Source organism: Hipposideros armiger, unplaced genomic scaffold (genome assembly GCF_001890085.2).
Source record: "Hipposideros armiger isolate ML-2016 unplaced genomic scaffold, ASM189008v1 scaffold_93, whole genome shotgun sequence".
Lineage (NCBI taxonomy): Eukaryota > Metazoa > Chordata > Mammalia > Chiroptera > Hipposideridae > Hipposideros > Hipposideros armiger.
Window position 1 is genome coordinate 29,228 of NW_017731443.1, and position 9,976 is coordinate 39,203.

Consider the following 9,976-nt stretch of genomic DNA (forward strand, 5'->3'; position numbering starts at 1 on the left):
GCCTGGCACTTTTCTAAGGCTTTGCATTAACTCAATCATCCGGCAATAGCCCTAGGATGTAGTGTCCAGCACCCCCATTTTACAGGTGAGGAAACGGAGGCACAGAAAAGCAGAGTTGATTCCCAAGGTCACAAAGCCATAAAGTGGGTGAGCGGGGATTTGAACTGGTATCTCACATCCCTGAGGCCGGGTCCTGGTCGCATGAGGTCTCCCTCTCCCTCTCTCCCTCTCTCCCACTCTCCCCCTCTCCCCCCCACCCCCTCGACAGGCCCCAAGCTGTGCTGGGGCCGCTCCTCCCAGGGTAGGCGGTACGGGGCGGGGCCAGGTCCCCGCCGCAGGGAGGAAGTGCCCGGCCCCGCTGCTGGTGCGCCCGTGCCCACCACCACAAGTCCTCCAGCGGGGTCGGGCCATGGAGGCGGAGCCGCCACTCTACCCGGTGGCTGGGGCCGCGGGGCCGCAGGGAGATGAGGACCGGCTTGGGGACCCCGACGGGCCCGAGGCCCCGGTGAGCGAGGACGGGGACCGTGAGGGGATACGGGAACCCACAGGGCCGTCCCTCGGGGCCGGGGTGCGGGTGGCCCGGGAGGCGGGCACCGGGAGTGCGGGAGCTGGGGTGCGAAGCCCTGGGCACCCTGCCGGATGCGAGTGCAGTGCGTACCCCGTAGCTGGACGAGCTGGTGGGCGCGTACCCCAACTACAACGAGGAGGAGGAGGAGCGCCGCTACTACCGCCGCAAGCGCCTCGGCGTGCTCAAGAACGTGCTGGCGGCCAGCGCGGGCGGCGCGCTCACCTACGGTGTCTACCTGGGTACCTGCCCGCTGCGGGGCCAGCGTGGGGCCAGGCGAGGGGGGACCGCCAGCCCTGTGGGCTCTGGCGCTTGATCCCAAGGCTTCCCCGTTCCCACCCGCCCTGCCGCCCTAACTTCCCTAGACCCAGCCTGGGAAAGAGAAACCGTAGGGGCCCTTCGGCCTCGCTTCCTCTTTCACTTCCCAGGGTGCTGCACTCGCAGCTGCAGCTGCAGCCCCGCCATGTGAGGGTGGGGCGATACTGTGCAGTGTCCCCAGGTCCCAACCAGGCCTATCGTGCTGGTGTGGGCAGGGGGCTGGGCGCCCTGGGCGGGTCTGCAGCCTTGGAAATCAGGAGAGCTGGGGTCCAAGAGACCTGCGGAGCTAGGCAGGTGGGGGTGGAAGTCTGGATTCAAGTCATTGACACTGCTGTGGCTGGCAAGCCTGGCTTCCCCTGTCCTCATGGGCGTTGGATTCGGAGATCCCTTTGGTAAATGCGTCCCAGCCTCTGCTTGGTTGCCTCCCGAGCCAGGCCGTCCCCTCCAAGCCAGCTCCCTGTCCCCAGGCCTCCTGCAGATGCAGCTGATCCTGCACTATGATGAGACCTACCGCGAGGTGAAGTATGGCAACATGGGGCTACCCGACATCGACAATAAGATGCTCATAGGCATCAACGTGATGCCCATCGCAGCGCTCCTCTACACACCTGTGCTCATCAGGTGTGACACCGAGGTCCCCATGAGGGCTGGGCTGTCACCCCGATCTTGAAGGGGTGCAGGGGCTGTTGGACCATAGGGTCTCCAGCTATCCTGGTGGTCTTGGGAGGCAGGGAGCTGGGAGAGGCCTTGCCTACCTGGAGGGGTAAGAAAGAAGGGGTGAAGCTGGGTTTGGGAAAGGAAACAAGCTTTGCCCAGGGCACACGGAGTTTCAAGCAACAGAAATTCACTCAGGCTCCTTCCCTCAGCTTATCTTCGTGCCCTCCTCTGTGGCTGGGAGCCACAGCGACCTTTTTGGGGTCAGGGCTGTAGAATCTCTGGAGAGAATCTGATCAGCCAGCAAGGCCCAGGCACCCACCCCTGCCCAATCAGCTGTGGCTTGTGTCAAGGGACATTTCTCATTGAAAGGGCATGGCTGGGCAGGTGCCCCAGAGGACCTGCTCTAGAGCGAGCCTGGAGGCATCTGGTCCAGCCTCCTGGCCAGTGCCCAAACCACCTCCACAAGACCCTCCCCACCAGGAGGCAGATCTGTGCTCAGATGGGACCCAGAGACCAGTTGACAAATTAGATGTGTTTCAGTTCCCCTTTAAAAAATTCCTTTATCACAATTGCACAAACAGCATTAGAATCATAATTGAAATCAGAAAAAAAGAAAGTCCCACGGAAACCTTCCAGTAAATCGGCTAACTTTGTTCTCCCACTGGCATACGTTTAAGTCCTTGTCGCCAGAACACGTGTGTGCCACGTTCACTTTTGCTTTCTGTCCTTTCACTGCACACATCTTGGCCTGCTCCAGTCTTCACAGTGGGGATCTGTGTTGGTGGCAACTTCTGTAGAGATCTGGGCATCCAGCTGTGGCTCAGAGTTGCACATCGCAGCTCCTTCTCCTTTTTTGCGTGTTCACCTGTGCTTTGTAGCTGTTTCCTTTAAAAAAAAAAAAATCCAGGATACATTCCCAGCAGTACCCTTACTTGGTCAGAAGCATGTAAAAGGCTTTATGGCTCTTGAAACCCCTCACTATTAATACCAACAGCTAACTTATTGCTTACGTGGTGGGTCCTTTATATGTGTTATCTCATTCCTTACAATCTGAGGGAGGTGTTGGAATCTTACACACAGAGAAAACAAGAAATGGAACAGCTTGCCCAACTCCCACAGGCAGCACCTGGCAGATTGAAAGTTTAAATAAAGCCAGAAAACCCTCACATTCTCATGCTTGCCTCTCGCCCAATCAGGCTGATTTTCCCAAGGGTTATGCCCATCTGCATGACCGCTAGCTGTGTGTGTCATTTTTCAAACCACAGCCTCACAAGCAATGACGAGTGTTTTTTCCTTTTTACTCCACCAAAATGTACAGTGCATTTTGTGTGACCTGCCCTCCCCCCAATAGATCAGAGGGGGCTGCCTCTCTATTTTTTATGTGGCAAAATAAAGATAGTTAAAGAACCCATGGCCCTGTGATAGAAGACAAAGTCATTGTATCGGATAACCAGGGTCACTTTACTTTAAACTTCCTGGAACCCAAAGGGAATTAATGAGCACAAATATTTAAAATAAACAAACAAAAACAAAAGATCTCAGTGGTGGTTTTTAGCCTGACCAGCCTCCATGCCCTGAATGGGCCTTTTTCTTGTTACTAGTCAACCCCATTTGAACGTGATGTGGCTTTTTCCCAGAGCCAGCAAGGCTGTTTTCTTAGGATACAGAGAGGAGGTACCCTCCTGACTGACTACAAGGACTGCAAGAGCGGTGGGCAGGGAAGAAGGGATGCCAGGGTGCCAGCCCTGCCACTGGGCAGCAGCAGAGCCTCTTTCTCTCTGCTCCTAAGTTTCCTTGAGCCAGCTTGGGTCGAGTCCCTTGGACGTGTGCCTGGGCCCTGCAGTCCCAGCACAGGAGCTTGGGTGGAGAAGGGGGTTGGTGCGTCAGCCCAGAGCACAAATGAGGGCCGGATGTGCCCATAAGGCACTGACTCGTGACACCCTCACCCCACGTTATCAGCCTCCATCTTTGCATCTGGCCAGGAGAGCCTTGTGCTTTGGGCTCTGTGTCCATATTACAGCAGTGAAAACTGGTGTGTGGATATACACCGGCTCGCCTGAGGCCACTCAGAAAGTCGGTATCTCTGAGACTCCATCTTAGAGCCCTTGACTCCAAGGCCAGGGATCTCTCCCCACCTCACACAGCCTCGTGAGCAGGGAGTTGTGGCCACTTGGGTATTGGGCCATGGTAGTCCAGGTAGACCCATGGTACCAGCGTCCCTCCCACTTCCCACAGGTTTTTTGGCACCAAGTGGATGATGTTCCTAGGCGTGGGCATCTATGCCCTCTTTGTCTCCACCAACTACTGGGAACGCTACTACACGCTTGTGCCCTCAGCCGTGGCCCTGGGCATGGCCATCGTGCCTCTGTGGGCCTCCATGGGCAACTACATCACCAGGTGAGCCTGGTGGGCAGCAGGGTGGGAGGCTGGAGACTGGGCCGAGACACTGCTGCGTTGCCAGCCTTGGCTAGGGCGTCTTGGATCGGCCCCTTCTGGCCTCTGGGCTTCAGTTTCCCCATCCATGAGACGCAGGGGCTGGTCAGCCCATAGCTCTGGGTGCAGGAAGCAGAGGTATCTGGTAGAGGTTGGGCTGGGGAGAACCTTCTCTCCTTTGTGGTCCAGGATGGCCCAGAAGTATTACGAGTACTCCCACTACAAGGAAAGGGATGAGCACGGCCCCCAGCAGCGCCCGCCCCGGGGCTCCCACGCGCCCTATCTCCTGGTCTTCCAAGCCATCTTCTATAGCTTCTTTCATGTAAGTGCCACATATGGGGCCCTGGGGGGTGGGGTGGAGGCGTATTTCAGCCTGAGAACCCACACACTGGAGCCCATCCCATAACCTGTTCAGTCCTCTAATCCTACTGCCCTTTCTTGGGCCAACCCCTGCTTGCTTACCCCTAGTGACTAAAACCTCGTCCCCTCCCTTTCCACAGTGCTGACCAGGAGGAAGTCCTCCTGCATTGGGCACTCCTTCCTACCACCAAGCTGCCCCCAGAGGTGGGAGGGCTCCTGTCCCCCTAAGGCTGTGTGCTCAGACTCCTCCCAGATCACGCATGTGCCCCCTGCCTGGTTCCATGCCCCAAGCCTGGCCCAAACTGCCCTCCTGCCCACAGCTGAGCTTCGCCTGCGCCCAGCTGCCCATGATCTACTTCCTGAACCACTACCTGTATGACCTGAACCACACGCTGTACAACGTGCGGAGCTGCGGTTAGTCCTCATTAGGGTGGGGTCCCGGAGTCCTGCCCACCTCCCTCATTGAGTTACCTAGCAGACACTGAGCACTCGAGGGCAGAGAGTATGCTCTCTCACAGAATTCAGGGCTCAGAGTCCAGTGTCCCATAGCTCTGGCAGGTGAGGCACTGAGCCCTGTAGGGATATGTAGTTAGAATCTGCCTGCGGGGGTGGGGAAGGGATTGCATCAGGGAAGGCTGCCAGGAGGAGGTGCCATCTGGGATGAAGCTGCCCGCAGGATCTCATTCCTGCAGCGCATACCCTCAGAGCTCAATCAGTGCAGGGTGAATGTTTGGAGGTGGGCTATGGACTGGTGCTCCCTCCCCCTCAGCCTGGGGCAATAGGGCAGAAAGGGAGGTGGGGGAAGGATTCAGTCCTGGTGGCCCTCACCTTCAAACTGCTCCCCAAAGGAACCCTGCCTTTGCATGCATTGCCCTCGCTCGCCCCTTTGACCCTCCGCACCCACCCACATGCCTCGCTGCACTTGTTGACAGTGTGCCCTACGCCCTCGCTCACGATGCCCCCCCTCGGCCCCTTCTCAGGCACTAACAGCCAGGGCATCCTCAGCGGCTTCAACAAGACCGTTCTACATACGCTACCACGGAGCCGAAACCTCATTGTGGTGGAGAGCGTGCTCATGGCGGTGGCCTTCCTGGCCATGCTGCTGGTGCGGCCTGGGATGGCGGTGGGGCGGAGTCAATGAAGTCTGGGGACAGAGGCGGGGAGAAAGGGGTGCAGCCTAGGCGTGTGGCTGGTGGCCTGGGCAGGGTTCTGACCTGGAGACGTGGTCTGAGTCGGGAACCAGGGCTAAGTCCTGGGGAGGCCTCGCTGATGCCTGTGGACTGAGACTGGATTTGGAGGGCAATCAGGTTGGGTCTGGGGTTGAGCTGGAGACAGGGTCAGAGCGGATAGGCTGTGACCTGCGAGAGTCAGACGGTGCGGCTCAAACTCGGGGGCGATACTGGAGGCAGAACTAAGGCGTTGGGGGCACGGCTAGGGCGTGGTTTTGGCCTAGAGGTGGACCTGGGAGGCAAGGCTGCGGCGGCGGCGTGTGGGTGTGCCTAGGGGCGGGGTCTGGGCTGAGGGGCGGGGCTGAGGCCCGGGGACAGGACCGAGGGGGCCTAGCTGCCCGCCCCCTTACTGCTCGGGTTCCTAGGTTCTTGGCCTGTGCGGTGCCGCGTACCGGCCCACGGAAGAGATTGACCTGCGCAGCGTGGGCTGGGGCAACATTTTCCAGCTCCCTTTCAAGCACGTGCGCGACTTCCGCTTGCGCCACCTCGTGCCCTTCTTTATCTACAGCGGCTTCGAGGTGTTGTTTGCCTGCACTGGTATCGCCCTGGTAAGTACAGCCTGCTAGGGTTAGCGGAAAAAATACAGGAAGTCGGGTTCAATTTGAATTTCAGATAAACAGCAAATAAGTTTTGAATTATATGTATAGGTATGTACAAGTATGTCCCAAATAGGTCCATCCCTTTTCCTTCTGTTTCCTTATTCCTCCTCTACCTGAACAAATTATTTTAACCTCTCTGAGCCTCAGTTTCCTCATCTGTGAAGTGAGTCTAGTAACAACCCTCACTCCTGGAGGCATTATACAGTTGAGATGGTATAACGCCCATAAAGCATTTGATTCCATGCAGGGTGCAGCCCCGGTGTCTGGGGACGTTTCCAACCATTTTCTCCTTCTCTGCCTCCCCGGAACCTTCCCATGAGGCTCGGAGGGAGTTATCCTCAAGGTGGCCCAGAGAGGGCAGGGTGTGGCCTAAAGTGAGACCTCATCGGAGGAGAGCCAGAGCCTGGGCCAGCTGACCTTACACTGTCACCTCTGTTCCCCCAGTGCTATGGCGTGTGCTCAGTGGGGCTGGAACGCCTGCCCTACCTCCTCGTGGCTTACAGCCTGGGTGCCTCGGCTTCCTCAGTCCTGGGCCTGCTGGGGCTGTGGCTGCCGCGCCAGGTGCCCCTGGTGTCAGGGGCCGGACTGCACCTGCTGCTCACTATAAGCCTCTTTTTCTGGGCCCCCAAACCTCGGGTCCTGCAACACATGTGGATCCTCTATGTAGCAGCCATCCTCTGGGGTGTGGGCAGTGCCCTCAACAAGACCGGGCTCAGCAGTGAGTATAGCCATGGGCACTGGGATGGCTGGGCAGGGGACTCTGTGGCTACCTGGGGGGCGGGGGGGGCGGGGTTTGGGGGCAGCACAGACATCTCCAGCAGGTGAGGGTATGATTTGCCAGGTGCTGTGTGGCCTTTCTCACATTTAAACCTCACAACATAACATGTATGTGCCATCTCATTTTACAGATGGGGAAAGTGGCCCTGGGGAGTTAACTTACCCCAAGTCACCCACAGAGCCAATATTTGAATCCACATCTCTGTACCACCTCTCCACCTTAGATTCCTGAGAGTGGAATCTGGGTCCCCCTACTTCCTGTCCAGTGCTCCTTTTTGGGGGGAAATAAGTTCAAACCTCCCAACTTCAGGTTTGATTTGTAGAAAGCTTGTTGCTGTAAGCAGGTTGCCTTCCCTGAGCCCTGAGTGAGGCAGAGAAACAGCCCTTGTAGGCCTGGCTTTGAGCTCCTGGGGTCTGGGAGAGGACAGGATGTGACTGCACATAAAACTTTCCACTTTTGAGGCCACATGTGTCCCAGAACTAAGCCCTCCTGCATCGGGTCTCATCTCACCTGCTCCTTCCTCTGCTCCGTTCAGGGGGGCAGCGTGATAACCACGGTCTCCACTAGGGGGCAGGCCAGGACCTGTCCAACAGCTTTGCAGGTGCTCCCACCTAACACCTAGTCTAGGAGGGTCTCAGGTGGGAGATCAAGCACCCTGAACCCTGGTTGACACCTTTCCCCTTCCTGCCCTGTCCTGCCCGCCCACAGCACTGCTGGGAATCCTGTATGAGGACAAAGAGCGACAGGACTTCATCTTTACCATCTACCACTGGTGGCAAGCCGTGGCCATCTTTGTGGTATACCTGGGCTCAAGCCTGCCTATGAAGGTGAGGCTGAGAGCTGGGTAGGAGGAGAGCCCCTGGGGCGTTAGGCATCCCACACACCCCCCCACCGAGGCACCATATACCTTCTGAGTACCTCCCCTGGCCTCACAGCCCCTGATGGGCGCTACTCCACAAGGACTGGGCCCTGGGCCAAGTCCACTGGGTGGTCCCATTTCCAGCTTTCTATTACTGCCTCATCTCCCGAGGGCCTGTTGACTGGTGTCTGAAGGGGTTCACAGTTTCTTTGCCTCTGGGCTCCTCCCAGCCACCTTGTGGGTAGCTGGATAACTGGTTCACCAGATGTGGGGCTCCTTGAGGGGTGCTGAGGCTCTGTCTCCCTTCATGGCCTGCCTTCGGGGGCCCTGGTGCTGTGCTCCCACCCAACTGATGGATCAGGTTAGCAGGTCCTGACTAACATTTTAAAAAACAATAGAAAACGGCAGGGAGTATGCATGCAAATATGTGTGTAGGTGCTGAGTTATGTCATAGAATTCTTTCTGACTGGGTTAGTCATAAATGTGTGAGAAACATTACTTATGGTCTCTCCACGTGTAAGGGCCAGAATAATCTAAGCCCCGGTAAGGGGTGGGGGGGCCGGGCCTGTGTCCCGCACGAATCAACATCTTCACATCTGCCTATAAGGGGGCATAGCTGGGATTTGAGCCTTGCCGGCAGGAAGAAACAAATGGCGTGGGCCGCTCTGGGAGGAGAGTACCATGCAGAGGAGTGCGGGGTGGGAGTGGGCCCATCTGGGTGAGGGCCTGCGGCCAGCAAGTCCCCAGCCTCCCTCCCTGTGCGCCCAGGCCAAGCTGGCTGTGCTGCTGCTGACACTGTTGGTGGCCGCCATCTCCTACCTGTCGATGGAGCAGAAGCTGCAGCGCGGCGTCGTCCCGCGCCAGCCCCGCATCCCGCGGCCCCAGCACAAGGTGCGTGGCTACCGCTACCTGGAGGAGGACAACTCCGACGAGAGCGACGCGGAAGGCGAGCACGGCGCGGGCGGCGGCTGCGGCCGAGGGGACGAGGAGGAGGACGCGGCGCTGCCCTCCGGGCCCCGACCCGGCCCCGAACCAGCCGGCCTCTGCCGCCGGCCCTGCCCTTACGAACAGGCGCAGGGAGGCGACGGGCCCGAGGAGTAGTGAGGGGCCCAGCCTACTAGCTGGCCTCAGTTGACTGTGTTTCAGGTCAGGGGCGGGGTGGGGGCGTTCCCCCTGATTCCTGTGCCATCTTCGGGAAGGACCCTCTGCCCTCTTTCCCCATGTTTGGGAATGCCCCTCCCGGAGCCCGGGACCACCTGGAGCTTGGAATCTGCTCCTTAGCCTCCTCCTAGGTGCGGTGGGACTTTGGGACCCCTCGGCCAGGCCTAGTGTTTGGGAGAGCACAGCTGGACCCTCCCCTAGAGAAGCCGCTCTCCACGAACTCCGCAGGGCCGCTGCCCCCCAGCACGTGCACTAGCCCCGGAGCAGGCACCGGGTCCTCTTGCCGCCCCCTCCCCCGTGTCCAGCCCCAGCTGTCAGCTTCAGGCCTGAGCCGAGCGTGGTTCTTGCTCTGCACGACTCATCCCCATGGCCCACCAAGACGCATGACTTTTTATAGAATGTGAGCAATAAAGAGATTTTGTATTGTCCTGACTGGGAAGTCTCAGGTCGTGGGAGTACGGAGAGCGCCCCGGATGTGTGTATGGCTGACCCAGCCTCGGGGGGCGCTGTTGCCAGGCCTTGACTTCCCGGTGTCAGGGAGGGTCCCATAAGCCCCGCCCACCAGGTCGTCCTGCCTCCGGAGAGCCCCGCCCCTTCGGAGCGCGCCAGCTTTGGCCGGTCCCACCCCAAAAGGAGTTCCTGGGGTGGCCTGTAGGGACAGTAGTGGAGAATGACGAGCTACCAGTCCCTTCTGGGTCTAGAAGATTGAACAGATTCCAGAGGCTTAGGTCCATCTGCCCCCTTCCTGTCGTTTTCATAAGCATACCCAGCCTCCCTGGCCACCCCCATCCTTTTTCTATCCATTGGGACATTTCTGCCCACAGCTCCCCAGAGGACTTCTTGGGGAGTCTGTCAGGGTCACCCTGTGCCTGGTACAGGCCAGGGGAATGGTCTGAGTGCAGGTAAACTTGGCCACTGCTTTCTGGCGTCAGCCTCAATGCCCATGAGAGACACAGACCCCTCTACAGCTTGAGGGTGCCCCTTTCTCCACCCCGCCTTATATGGGAGAGGGGACTG

At 58.6% G+C, this 9,976-nt stretch overlaps 1 protein-coding gene across 2 annotated transcripts; it reads left to right on the top strand.

Moving 5' to 3' along the window:
- Positions 1-321: 321 nt before the first annotated feature.
- UNC93B1 (unc-93B1 regulator of TLR signaling) lies at positions 322-9,392 on the top strand. 2 transcript variants are annotated; one of them, XM_019645618.1, is made up of 11 exons: positions 322-505; positions 666-807; positions 1,351-1,504; positions 3,776-3,937; positions 4,163-4,295; positions 4,654-4,747; positions 5,314-5,438; positions 5,928-6,110; positions 6,606-6,879; positions 7,648-7,766; positions 8,567-9,392. In XM_019645618.1, exons 1-11 carry the CDS (start codon positions 410-412, stop codon positions 8,897-8,899), a joined length of 1,815 nt encoding a protein of 604 aa, XP_019501163.1. In that variant the 5' UTR covers positions 322-409; the 3' UTR covers positions 8,900-9,392. The 2 variants fall into 2 exon arrangements, with proteins under 2 accessions (XP_019501163.1, XP_019501164.1); XM_019645619.1 differs by lacking the exon at positions 666-807 and having other exon boundaries at positions 415-505.
- Positions 9,393-9,976: the final 584 nt, after the last annotated feature.

What these genes read in the sequence shown, in the direction of transcription:
- UNC93B1 (XM_019645618.1), top strand. Translation starts at nt 410, where the DNA reads ATGGAGGCGGAGCCGCCACTCTACCCGGTGGCTGGGGCCGCGGGGCCG. An exon ending in CCGACGGGCCCGAGGCCCCG is followed by an intron (nt 506 to 665) that starts GTGAGCGAGGAC and finishes CGTACCCCGTAG; the next exon opens with CTGGACGAGCTGGTGGGCGC. An exon ending in TACACACCTGTGCTCATCAG is followed by an intron (nt 1,505 to 3,775) that starts GTGTGACACCGA and finishes CACTTCCCACAG; the next exon opens with GTTTTTTGGCACCAAGTGGA.